Source organism: Poecilia reticulata, linkage group LG17 (assembly GCF_000633615.1).
Source record: "Poecilia reticulata strain Guanapo linkage group LG17, Guppy_female_1.0+MT, whole genome shotgun sequence".
NCBI classification, from domain to species: domain Eukaryota; kingdom Metazoa; phylum Chordata; class Actinopteri; order Cyprinodontiformes; family Poeciliidae; genus Poecilia; species Poecilia reticulata.
In genome coordinates this window covers 13,253,446-13,267,116 of record NC_024347.1, presented here as the reverse complement: position 1 = coordinate 13,267,116, position 13,671 = coordinate 13,253,446, and the positions used below count along the sequence as shown (strand labels likewise).

The 13,671-nt window shown below is 39.2% G+C and overlaps 1 protein-coding gene across 5 annotated transcripts in view; it reads left to right on the top strand.

Annotated features, from left to right (window-relative positions):
• Positions 1 to 6,772, top strand: part of LOC103479419 (endothelin-converting enzyme 2-like) — a 51,974-nt gene extending 45,202 nt beyond the window's left edge. For 3 of the 5 annotated variants that reach the window (XM_017309834.1, XM_017309830.1, XM_017309831.1), the window contains exon 3: positions 6,445 to 6,772. In XM_017309834.1, coding sequence (XP_017165323.1) covers positions 6,445 to 6,767 — 323 coding nt within the window. In that variant the 3' untranslated portion in view covers positions 6,768 to 6,772. Of the gene's footprint in view, positions 1 to 5,270; positions 5,293 to 6,444 lie in introns of all 5 variants that reach the window. The other 2 variants (XM_017309832.1, XM_017309833.1) reach the window with 1 other exon arrangement.
• The last annotated feature ends 6,899 nt before the right edge of the window (positions 6,773 to 13,671 follow it).

Sequence of the window (13,671 nt, the reverse complement as noted above, 5' to 3'; positions counted from 1 at the left end):
GTAAACTTGGGTATTCGTAACAGACTGGCTTATTAGCTGCTTCAGATTGCCTGTGGCTATCTTACTGGAGCTTAATGCTCAACTTTTCCCAGCATTACAGGAGGAAACTAGAAGGAACCAGGCTTTTCCAGTGCTAATGCAGATCTGGCCATGTTTCTAAAATAAAATTAGCTAACTTGTTTTTTAAGTTTGTTTTAAGAATGCAAAAATGTTCTGTTTTTTTGTTGTTCCTTGTGGACTCTTTAGCGTCAGCTACCAGGAAGCACCAGACAAATGTGTGTGGATGCTGCTAATAGATTTGAACCTTGACTTTGTTTATTATTTATCGTGGTTTGCAAACATTCTCACCTCAGCTCACACTTGCCTCTTTCCTACAGAAAAGTCCAATGTTTAACCAGCAGCAGGCAAAAGCTTCAGATTGTGGATGACATTTTCCTTCTTTCACACATGACTGCAGCCTAATTTACTCCGCCGACACCACTGACACATTTGTTGGTAAGACTTTCATTTTGGTCTTTTGTTTCTAGTGACACAGACAACTGCTGGGAGGAGGTGTAAGATCTGTCTAAGGGGTGTCTGGGAAACAAACTGGGTTCCTAACACCTTGTCGACRACAGACTTTCCACTTCCACATCCATCGCACATTTGATTACAGAAATAGTGTTCTTGTTTTTTTTTTTTTTTAAAGACTGTAATGAGGAAACATCTTAAATKAAGATAAAGCTCTCTTACTGTCCTCACTTTGATGACAGAGTTTACCTGCTKAAACAAACCGATTACATCTTGAATGGCTTTTACAGTATTATATAGGTGTAGGATGGGTAGTGTCACGAAATCCGCAGCACTCTACTTGGAAAGTCTACCTCTCTCACTCTTTCTCAAAAAAACCCCCCAAAAAAACATCTCGACATGTTTTAGATTAGATGATGTAGTTTCCTTTTAGATTGTCTCTTATATCTCCGTACTTACTTCATTTTGAACACCTTGCTGAAAACAGTTAGTTTGAGAGACCGGTGACTGAAGAGTCTTGCTACTTTCATCTWATAGTATGGTGCATTTACTAATAAGAAAATATTAGGTTTTTGATTATCAAGCCAGTCAATACAGTCAAATTTTTWGTATATTCCCATAAACTAAATTTATACACATCACAAATAAGTGTGTGTGTTACAGCAAAGACTGCTTTTAAGTACTGCTACAATTTGTCTGAGTCATAAATAGTTAGATTTAACTAAATAAGAATRKATGTTGATAGTGACCCAATRGAAAGATAAGAGGYAATTAGTTAGAAATCRATGTTGCTATCTTGGTGCACACTCTCTGATATGTACATGCTTTTCATCACCTTACTTAAGAAACTGCTGGAAAATAATCTYTACTTCCACATCTTCATTTGATCTGGCTTAATATGATTCATATAAACTCTGACTCTAAAWTGCACTCAGTATGAAGACTCAGATTTATTTGTTCATCCACTCACGGTGTGACACAAAAACAAACACACTCCACACGGGACCTTTCTACAGTATTTGTTAACATTTGCAACAGTCGCAGCTAAATTTAGCAKCGTGTCGTCATGGCATCAGTTTACCTCGGGCTTGCCCAGAGCCTCGGTGGACTGGGGTTGGTCGAGCTGGGTGTTGCTATGTGTCCACTTGAGCATCACCTTTCATCAGCATGGGCCTTGGTCGCCATCCTTAATGTGTCAAAACCAATCTGGGATGTGAACGAATGCCACAAATGCCTCTGACATCATGGAGTTTCCACTGCTGCGCTCGGTTCAGCTCGGCTCACGGCTCGGATGTTTCACATTGCTGGCTGACGCACAGGGGTTCCCCACCCACCCATTGACCATACATGTCACCCAGATCTGCTGTTTATTTGGAAGGACATGGTCTTACATCTGAAAGGTGCAGTCAACATCAYGTAGGAGCCACAGAAGTAAACAAGAGGGWTTTTTTTTTGTTTTAAGTGCTTGAGTTAAAAAAGTGCAAGTACTAAGAAAATATTTAATCCACTGGACAAACTCCAGATGAATATAGATTGATTTAGGACAGACATTTCATTTTGRATRGAGWACGTTAAGYCTGTTATGTCTGGTTTTGGGTAAACAGWGCTGCTGAATATGTTGGTGGGCTTCAGTGATGTGTTTCTTGGGAACCACACCTTTTCCATCGGAGTACAAATGTTTTTGAAAATTAAAGTTAAAAATTGTTGAAGCCGAAGCAACGCAAATAGTCAAACTACTGTAAAATGTCACGAGGTTTCTAAATGAACGTAAGCAAGAAAATAAAATATCCACTTTGTATTTGGTGRAATAAGACGAGTGCAAAGCAAGTTTTTTTTTTAAACATACTCATTTTCTTTCAATTATAGAARCATATTATTTTATAGCTATTCCAGTTATTAAAAATCATAGGAATGCTGTTGCATGTTATTTTAGCAAATAATAATGATCTTTGCTTTACTAGCTTATATAATTTATTTATATTATTGTATATTATGTATCGTCTTAACTTTTAATTTAATTTCATTARCTTTCCTGCTAATCTACTCTCTTGCATTTCCACATTTCTTATAATCGATTACTTTTTTTACCTGCAATTTGTTTTCATTGTGCTTGTCTAAATGTCCGTTTTTCAGTTTTTAACCTCTGTAAAAACGCTTTACGCTTGAGTGCCTAAAAAGGGCTCAATAAATACAGTTGTTTTTTTGTTTTTTTGTCTCATTGGATTCATTTTTGAATTCACAGCTTCAAATTGAATTTAAAGCTGCATATGTGATTTTGTGTGAGGCCCTTTTCTACGTGTTTCCCGTCAGCAGACTAATCCTAAATTATTCCTGGGGATTGCCTCAGAGGTTTCCTTTCCTGTGTTATATCTCCACAGCTGTCACTCACATGTCCAGCTGGTCCTTAAATATCAAAGGATTTCTCGGGTCACACACCAGATGTCCTTTAACCTGCCTTTGATGGACTGCGAGGTACCATGTCCATCTTTGGCCATCATATTTGGGCTGGCAGCTGTCGATGCAATTTATAAAACCATTATTTTGGATATTAATGGAAACGGAAAAGCAAACACAATAACAATCAGTTTACTCATGCAACTGCTGGATAGCTGAGTGTTCGGTTGTTTATTATCTGAGTGTTATGAAATATTTTAAGAGCAGGATTAGGTTTTCCATCACACGCTCTCACGGGCATCCGGAACGAGGTTACATGACACTTCTAACTTTAGCCTCTTCTTCTCTTCTGCTTTTAATAATCCAGTTAGTCTGTTCAGTAAGAATGTAAAGCCTCCTATTTATTACCTGCAGACATGYAAGGCCCCAGACTCACCTGGATATTCTGTGTCAGACAAACTCGTATGACACCAAGACGAACTCAACCACCTCAGACACCGATGGAACTTTCCTTACTTCTCCACAGAGCTGCAAAATTGAATATGACAGTTTTTATGATTTAAGAACATGAGACCACAATAAAATCACTTCAGAGTTTTATTTATCCATACAATTAAGCTGGAAAACACAGTTGTTGGGGAAGAAATTACAAAAACGTAAAACTTGCAAACCCCACTTGGATTGTACTTTGCTGAAGCACACATTTTGTTTGTTGGACGTTTATTTATTTAGAATGTATTTTGGTCTATTTTATTTAATCACACAATCTTGGCTTTGAGTGGCTTTGAGCCTCAGTGGTAAATATGTATTAAAAAAAAAGTACAGCTTTGATTTCTTTGAAGTACTAAAGGTAACTGCCTTACGACTGTGTCCTGCGGGAAAATGCTGACGTTGGAGTGAGATTCGGTTATCAGTAGATATTCTGTCCTAAATAGGAACCAGAGACTGTAATTGATACAGCCATTCCTTTTAAGAAAAAAATAAAATAAAAATTAAACATTCTCACAAAATCTATATTTTTTAAATTTAAAGACTTATGTTTGCAGGGAAGTGTTTATGAGTGCGTGGAACCGTCAGCAGGTCTCACTGACCCAGTGTAAGAGTCTTAACCTTGAGGAGAGTGTGGCAAGTAAACTTATCCCAACGACCCCCAGGAATGAGACATCATGTCCGGCCTTTCCTCAGAGCAACGTGCCTGGAAAAAGATAACACGCACACACACGCAGGCACACACACGCACACACACACACGTATCTGTGTTTACGGGGGAAAACCCTTTGAAGGGAATGTCCGGCATGCTGTGGGGTCCAGCAGGGGATGGAAACCAAAACCTCATATTTTGCCAAGAAGGGATTGAGACAAAGTAGGAAGGACTGGTTGTGTATTATTCTTACTTCTACAGATTTAAAAGTGTGATGGGAAAATTTGCCATTTTGTTTATTTCCACAAAATTCCTATGCACTATTAGGTTGTCTAATAATTATTCACACACATATACTCTCATAAGAAAGCCAAAATCTCACTTTTATTTTCTGAAGTATTTGGTTTCTGGGTTTATCAACATTTGGGATAGACTGAGAGCGCTGTAGCTGTTCAAGAATAAATCTAATCCTCAAAAATACAACCTTCGTCATAAATCTGCACACATTTCATGTGCTTTTTACTTTTTATTAAACTCAAAACAAAGATTGTTGCAGGAAGAAAAGAAAAATTCTTTACTTTTCTCATTTGAAACGCAGATTACCCATCAGGACTGATCAATGCAGTATTGGGTTGTTGTTGCATGGCTGCGTCTGTGGCTTCGATTTCTCTGCTTTTGTCCCGTTAAATCATCCTTTATTAGTTTGTCTTGACGTATAAATATCTGTGTGCAGAGGTCCTTGCCACCTGTGGTCGTGCAACATAAGGTTTGAGCATGTAAAGCACACAGGCAAGCAAACACACATCTGAATAGGTTGCTAACGTGTTGTTTGGTGCGAGACTGCAAACTGAGTCATCCTGGATTCTCTGGCACATGCTCATGTGAAGCTGTTGCATGGCGGTAATTAGTGGAAGCAGGAAGGTGATAACAAGAAGGAGCCACACGTTTGCAGCTGAGGCGTCRCTGCCAGCATGCCGCTCAAAGTCCCAACCACACCTTTCGCACCCTCTCACACGTCCCCAGGCGGATCCTTTCAAATACGTGCACATGTACCCGAGCTGCAAAACAGTTCAACAAAATACCCCCCAGTGACACTCTTTACATATCGTGCATAGACTATGTCCAACATAACTTTTCTTCTTACTCCTGTTTCATGTTCTTCCTTTGCCTCCTACTCTTCTTCCTCCTCCTCCTCCTCCTCCTCCTCCTCTTCCTCCATTTACAGTCTGACTCATCGTATCCAAAAGGTGAGATGCTGCATTCAGTTGGTTATTTTCATCTTGTTACATTTGAAACTTTCCTCAATTTTCTTTTATCATGTTACTTCCAATCCTGCCTATCAAGTCTTCTAGCCCTAAACATTAAACATTGTGATGTTCTTCTCACAATGTTTTTAGTCAGAGAGTTTTGTGTTAAAAATACTGAAGGAATAACTTGTACCTTGTTGCAAGGTAGTTTAACCTCAAATATGCTTCCTATATGTGAGATATCACACTCATCACCTAAACTGTGGTGGTGTGTTGTGTGCGGCATATCAACCTGTCTTTTTTAGCCAGCCTGTCTTTTGACAATTGTAAAATCTACCACAGCTAACACATGTCAAATGCACCAAGCATGTGCATGACTTCTATGAAATCAACAGAGCTTCATCTCAAATATCTTAGTAATGATCCAGTATTGGCATCAAACAATCCTGGTGCTTGTTCAAATGAGCTTTTATTTAGGAAAAGCTCATTCGATGGTGACGTCAAGAAAAGATAATGCACCTGGCCGCGTCGCAACATAACATTGTGAATTTCAATCTGACACACAAAGCTCAGACATGACAGGACTTGATGTGATACCAAATTCTCTACCTGGAAAGCTAGGAAACAGATTTACCAATAAAATCCCCCAAATCCAACCTTGTGTTTTGCAATTGTGAAGGGTTCAGGGGACTCACCGGCCTCCAAACACTGTCACTGACAATCACTGTCAGTCGCTGCCTTTGACACCTCATTAAAATAACTTTTAAACTTCAGGAGTGACGTGACGGGGAATGTAATGATTTTGAAACTGTGACTGTGCTCCACCTTTTAAATGGGGGAACCGACCTGTTCCCACTTGTGACTGAAAATCAATTAATCTAAATGTTGAGTCTTTTTTGTCAGACACAAGAGGGAGTCCTGCAGAATACAGCACCTAGCTGCAGCCAATCATAAGAGTAACTCTAATCATCTCATTTTTTCAATTAAGACACCAAACACTTTGGTCCCTCAATAGTTATGCTAATTTTCCCACCATATTCACACACCTTTCCCCTTCTCAGTTAATAACCTGCTCTTCTCTGCATGTTTGGTGTTTTTCCTCTGTCCCCCATTGATGGCGTATGTCTCTTTTTCACCATTTATTTCTCTCAGGTTGTGGAAACAGCAGTTTGGGTGGAGACATGTACGGCGCCGGCTACCGTGCGATTACCAACATAGACTACTCCTCGGTGTGCATCGGCGCTATGAGTGCCAGGTACAGCAGTTGTCCCGGTATGACCTGGCATCAGATGGACGTTCGTCAGCTCTCCTTTGCCGATGCATCCTTTGACGCCATCCTTGAGAAGGCGACGCTGGACGCCATCATGGTTGAGGAGAAGTCGCCATGGGAGGTCTCTCCTGAAACTTCATCCTTCATTCATCAAGCTCTCATCGAGGTAGCCGTAAAAACCTTTGTACTTTATATTAGGACTTAAGGTTTGAGGGGTTTCTCTGTGAAACGGGTTTATTTACTCGGTGGATCTTTGGACTTTCACAAAATTGTAGTGAATACCAACAAAGCACCCAAGTGGTGTGACATCAGTGGTTTTCCTTTGTAAAAAAATTTACTGAGATCAGGAATTAAAGCTTTGGAAAGCTTCAGAAACATTCTAATAGAAAAGGAGAGCATTGTGAAAACAAACAAAAAATCCTAACTTTATTGTCTTTTTAAAATTTCTTTTAGGCCAGAAATTCTTTACATGGTCCTTTATTAGTGTTTTGTGCAGGAAGACCACCAGAATGATCATTGGTTTCTGAGTAAATAAGTGAGTAGATGAAGATATTTTTCAGTCATTTCCAAAAGTAAACAGAAAAAAAATAGATAATATGCAATTAATACACACAGAAATTAAGCAGCGTGAAACATAATCAAAAACAAAAACGCCTGTAAATGAGCCAAGATCTCAGGTGTGACAATAGTTTAAGAGGTTCACATACTGTAAACCACTGTGATGTTTTGTGTTTGGAGTTCTTTGATGTAGAAGGCCGYTTTAATTTTTCTCAGACGAGCCATTAATTATTTAGGATCAACTAATCTGGATATTTACTACATGAAAATGACAATTATCACCTGCAAGTACCTCTGTGTTTGCTTGTAACCTTTTAAAAGAACCTYGCTTCAGAAACCCTTAACTGTGCCTTTAACTCTGCATCTTTCACATCTCTGTTTACTTGTTAAGGAGGCATTTATTTACCTTCATTGCAGTAGTGCATAAAACAGAAGCGCAAATGTCTGCACTGCAGATTGACTCGCGTTTCCTCGTCTTTTACTTCTAAATGTGGTTCAAATAGTGAATGTCGCTACTGTGGTGATTTGAATGCCCCGCTACAACAATAGTATATCTGCAAATTACTCTCTGACAGTGAAATCAGTAATGGTGGCACTTAACATTTCCACTCCACTGCCCGTAAAGAGGACTGACAAGACGCTGAGTGCTCTCAGCTGTTGGCTGCTGCAGTAACCACCACATCAATTTGACAATGACAATGTTTTGGCCATTAGCCATGCTAGACCTTGACACACTAAGACAAGAGAACACCACTATTAACTGGAGTAGGTAGCTCAAGGTTTGTAAGTGGAGAAGAACAGCTCAAGGTACACTCACTGGAATGTTTGAAGAGCAGCTTAATAAGTCACAATTCGAATTTAAGTTCACAACGTTCTTCAAAGTCATCCTTTTACAGGGTTAATTATAAATCCTACGGAGTTCTGTAAAAAACTCAGTTTTTTTTTTTTTGTCAGCAAATTCAAATAATTATTTAATTTATCAAAAGAAAAAAAGATTACCAAACCAACCTGGAACGCTGTTAAAAAAAAAAAAAGTAATTGCCCAAAAACTTACTAAATGTTTGTACCCTCCTAGACAGAAACATTTGCCATTTGTGAGTAGTTTACTCACTGAGGAGTGATTCTGGCCCACTCTTGTTTGCAGAATTTTTGTTGCTGCTTGTTTATGCTCATGTCRCTGTGCGCCCACTAGATTTAAGTCCAGACTTTGATTGGCACTCAGACACATTTGTTTTTATTTTCAGTGCCATTTAATAGGTGGACTTGTTTTGGATTATGTTCTTGCTGTACAACCCAAACGTTCTTAAGTTTAAGGTGAAAAACTGATGACTACTGTCAAGCTCCACTTATCTCTTTTGCAAATGTGTGCCAGGCCATTGGGCTCTTTTTAGTCAGCAGAGATTTTTACCTTGAAATTTTGCCATTGATGACATTTTTGCCCCATTTTTGTCTTTTTGTTCACACAAGAAGATTTACTGAGACAAATGAGGCCTGCRGTGTCTTAGATGTTGATTTCAGCTCTTTTGCGACTATTGTTTGAGTCTTTGATGCGCTCTTGGAGTCATTTTAGTTGGCCTTCAACTTCTTCAATGGTTCACCACTGTCCCATGTATTCCTACTTCATGAATAATTGTTCTTACTGGGATTTTTTGGAGTCCCAAATACTTGGAAATTACATTTTAAACTTCAAGATTGATCCATGTCAGAATCTATGCTTTTGTTTAGGTGTGGGGGAGATATTGCACCTTTTTGAGATCTTTTAGCCTACATAATGTTGTCAGGTTTTATTGAAGGTATTTTTTTTTATTCTGGAAATAATCAGTCCTGTGTGAGGCTGGTGGAGTTTAATTATTTAATTATTTAAAATCACAAGCTATCTTTTTGTGATTTTGAAATTTGGTTGATACTCTTACATTTTGAAAGGTGACAAGAAAACAAGAGGAGTGAGGGGGGACCCATTGTGCTATCATTATATGATGAATTAGATTGCTAGTCAGTCACACTTATAAAAGTCCCAAATTGTTGTCTCAATCTAGTATTTTCTGAAATATCTCCCACTACCAAATTAGCYGGAGCTTTAAGGCTATATAAGCTTCATCGGGCAGGAGCCTAACTCCAGTGAACAAAAGCAAATAGGCAACAGACACGCATGCAGGAAAAAAAGGGGCTGTTCTCTTGGTCTTTTCCTCCAACAGAAGGAGGTTTTAAAGAAGGATCAGTGAGTTTGGTTGCTGCACAGATGGACGGATTTGACTTTGCTTCAATAGGAGTGAAGCCGAACTCATAAAACAGCCTCCAACCTGTTCAGAAGTCATTAAAGTGACATTCCAGGTTCCTTCTCACGCTTTTTCACATTTCCTCACCTCTAATTTCCACCCCGTTTTCTCCTCGCTTTTATAAAGATTTCCCCCCAGCTGCTCTGTTCTCAGGGCTGTTTGGTCACAAAAAGGTGTAAAATTGATCATGTGATCTTTGTGGTGCACTACTAACGGTGTTTCTAAGTGCGTTTGTGTTTGTTACAATTCAAAGGCTTATAATCTTTGGCTTATGTGGCTCCAGCAGTCACGATTGTTTGCTCTAGTTTGAGTGCGTGTGAGTTATGCAGGAATGTGGGAGGTCTGTTGTGAACCTACTTTCTCACAGAAAACATTCTCACTATGAAAAAGAAAACAGAGAGAGGCAATGAAAGGGAAGGGAGAAAACCTCAGATAAACCAGGAGGGTGGGGATCCCTCAGAGGTCTTCTGCTACCAGTGAACTGGGATGGAGAAGTTGATTAAATGAGAGGAAAACGGGGATGAAGAAACTGTATGACAGCAAATGAGAAAGTTAGTGAGGAGAGGGGGACGAAGGAACGAAAGCCCTACAGAAAGCTAATGAGCAGTGTGCCGGTATGAGGCCGACTAGACGGAGCACAGTTGAAAATAAAATCTGCTTTAAGGCTTTTTTCCCACCAATTACTTGAGCTGTAGAAACACACTGATAAATGACAAATGGTGCATATTTACACTTGGGAATACTTGGGGAAACAAACAAACAAACAAACAAACAAACAAACAAAAATCAAATCAATGCTTCAGAAATTGCAGCCAAAAAAAGAAGCAAAACAACAATAAATCATTCTCACCTGTCATGTGTAATTCTAACAACTGACAATCTCGACAAAGAGTCGCGGAACAATAGATTTTATTGTGTTTATTTTTGTTTCTAACATGCACGCTTYRCTCGTACATTTCAAACAAAATCTCGCCTCAGAGGCCGCGGTTCGCTGAAGTGTGAAATTTATTTTACAGATTGACACGCTCTATGAATCACTCTGGCTGTTGCTATGGAGACTTTCATTGGATATCATTTTAGACTAACACTTTTAATTGGTAACCTTTAGTCYTGTTTAAAAKGTAAAGAGTAGGCTTTTTTTTCTAAGAGACAAGTTTACCTGAAGATGCTTGGTTCTAATTTGTCCTGATTTATGAAGGAATAAAGAAATTGTAACTGGACTTTTCACCGTATTGCTAAAAGTATCGGGTCCCCCATCCAAATCACTGAATTCACGTGTTAAATCACTTCTATTGCCACCTGCTACAGTAACTGCTTCCATAGACTTTGTGAAGGAAAATATGCTAAATATTCTGCAGTCAATTGTTAGTTGTGATATATAAAAAAAAGTGGAAGTAAATAGGAATGAGAGCAAATCAGCCATGAAGGGTTAGACCAGGTCAGTGAATGATGATCACACTCTGGTTTGTGGTCATGCGAGCAACATGTGCTGTGCAGAGGTGACCAACTTACCTCAAAGTCAATAGCTACAGACCTCCCAGCTTTATGTGGCTTTCAGATTAGCTCAAAAAKAGCAAGCTTCGAGGAWCGCACGTTCATCATCATGCAACTTCATTTGACTAAGAGCAATACAAAGCCTCAAGCAGTGGTTTAAAGCATCGYACCAATGGACTGAAAGGAATAGGAGACATGTTAAAGCAGGAGTCTGGGTCTGGCAGTGTGGAGTTGCCCCGTTYGACTYCACACTGCACGTCAATTCACAAAGCATACTCCATAAAGAAGAAGCCAGACCTTTTTTTTCCCCCCAATCTGTCTTATCTGACAAATGCTTTCCTGGACAAATATTCAGATATTTCTATAAGGTCACTTTAAAACCTTGTAGGCCGTCCTCTGTGAAGAGTTGAATGTTTTGGTAATACATTTCTGTTCCCTGCATGTCGGGGGATTTTGCATAGAAGTACTTTCCTTGGAGGTGGCTGAAAGAGAGATTATGCAAGGTCAAGAGGTTTACTCCAGTGCAAATCAAAATCTGTCCTAGTTTGCTGGTCATAAACACAGCAGCATGATTTCTGTGCTCATTTATGCAGATGATAATCTAAATTAGAGCAGTTGTGTGCAGCAGCTGTTCAGAATGTTTTGCCCGATGACTCCAGGCTGAGTTTTTTTATCCATGCTTGCAGCTTGGCTGAAGGTCCTCTGAGTCCTTAATGGATACTGGAAGAGTTAGACAGCTGTTGGGCTGGCGTTAGTGATATTCATATTGTATCTCATTACATCGTGGTTGAAGTTTTTTTATAAATCTTGATGTTACTAGTTATAATAAGTGTGTCGTTTCTGTTGGACAACAGACTGCAGTCATCAGTTGTTGTTTTCAACAGGCCTTTGACATGTTTCCTGAGGAATCCCAGCCCATTCCTCTTGACAAATCTCTTACGCCTCACACAGTTGGACTGTGATTTGTGCTGCTTCTCATAAAAATAAGTCAGCTCTTAAGAGTGCTTGTAGTTTTTGATTTGCTGTAAATTGAAAATAAATGAATTGTATTTGGAAAGTAGGGAGTGTGAGACCATGTTGCGTCTTTATCATTTGGCATATCCTGAGTAGGAGGGAGTCCAGCGCAGCTTTAGGATTTGGGAGGAGAGCCCAGGTATCTGTAGTTGTTTTTGCACAAGTTTCCTCACCAGGTTTTGCTTTTTTACTGCCAGTAAGGTGACATTCCACTGACCCAGAGCCAGATTTCGATGCCAGTAGTTGGCACACATTTAGGCCGCTGCCCTTGCCCGCTATCCGKCTTACGCTGCTTATTGGTGACTTCCTGTTGCTTTTTGGATTGGGCTCAGCTGAGCTCTAGGAACCAAAACCTGGCAACCAGACTCTATCAACTTATTTCACAAAAAGATTGTGTATTATAATTTTAGGACAAAGAGATTGTTTATTTATTTTTGCGAAACGTGCTGTAGTACGACTTTAATCCCAGATCGATGACAGAAGATGATCTGCTGAAGCTGCACACTGGTTGGTCTTCACTTCCCCACCCTGAACATTAATCGCAGAGGCTCTCCAACCAGGCGGCCCATGTTGAGTGCAAAACTGGCTGGGCCTGTTTTGATGATCTCATAAAAGAGAAGAAATGTAGTTATATTAGTTTTTGTTTCCTATATTTCATTTTCTCAATTTGTTTATTGTCAAAATATATTAAGTGGTTTTGAAATCCTTTGGTCTAAAAATTGTTTTAATAATCCCATAAATAAGGATGGTATTCCCTCATTGTTATTGATTAGTGAATAACATTATAACATGATAAAAAGCTCAAAAAAGTTCTCCCCCTTTAAGCAAAGGGATCCAAACAATGTATAGATTTTCAGTTTTGCTGTTGGTTACAAGTAAACCGATTTCACAATATATTTATTCAAAAATATACATTTTCAAAGTTTCTCTGTAAGAAAAAAAATCCTTTCGGTGACATGGTGATGTCACTGTGTTATGATTTCRTAACTCGGTACTTCGTTCTTGTTCTAAAAAAACCTTGCTCTGGGTTGACCTCKGCTTTTATTCCAAAACAGTGAGCTGAGAGCTTTCATGAGCTGTTTTATCATTTTATTTTAGCTTCATGGACACAACAGACCGACAGATCTTTTATTTTTCAGAATTCAGTGACGCTTCATCAGCCTCATTCCTTATGTCTCTACGTCTCATTTCATCTTTCAGTTCTTGTCTCCCGCGAGATTCATAATGTTTACATATCATCAACCATTAATACACTGTTGTTATTATTATTTAGACAGGTGCTTTACCTTATCCAAGGCACAACTTCCTACACCAGAAAACACTTTTCATGTGAGGGAACGCAGTTCCATGCGACTCCTTGTTTAGAAGTTACTGCAATAACGTGGAGCTGTCATGATCTTTTGTTGTCTGGGTTTTTGTTTTTATTTGTGTCTGTATCCTGAATATTTCCTTGAAGTTATCTAATTTCATTAGGTCTTGCTTTATTTCTCTATTCTCNATTTTTGAATTCACAGCTTCAAATTGAATTTAAAGCTGCATATGTGATTTTGTGTGAGGCCCTTTTCTACGTGTTTCCCGTCAGCAGACTAATCCTAAATTATTCCTGGGGATTGCCTCAGAGGTTTCCTTTCCTGTGTTATATCTCCACAGCTGTCACTCACATGTCCAGCTGGTCCTTAAATATCAAAGGATTTCTCGGGTCACACACCAGATGTCCTTTAACCTGCCTTTGATGGACTGCGAGGTACCATGTCCATCTTTGGCCAT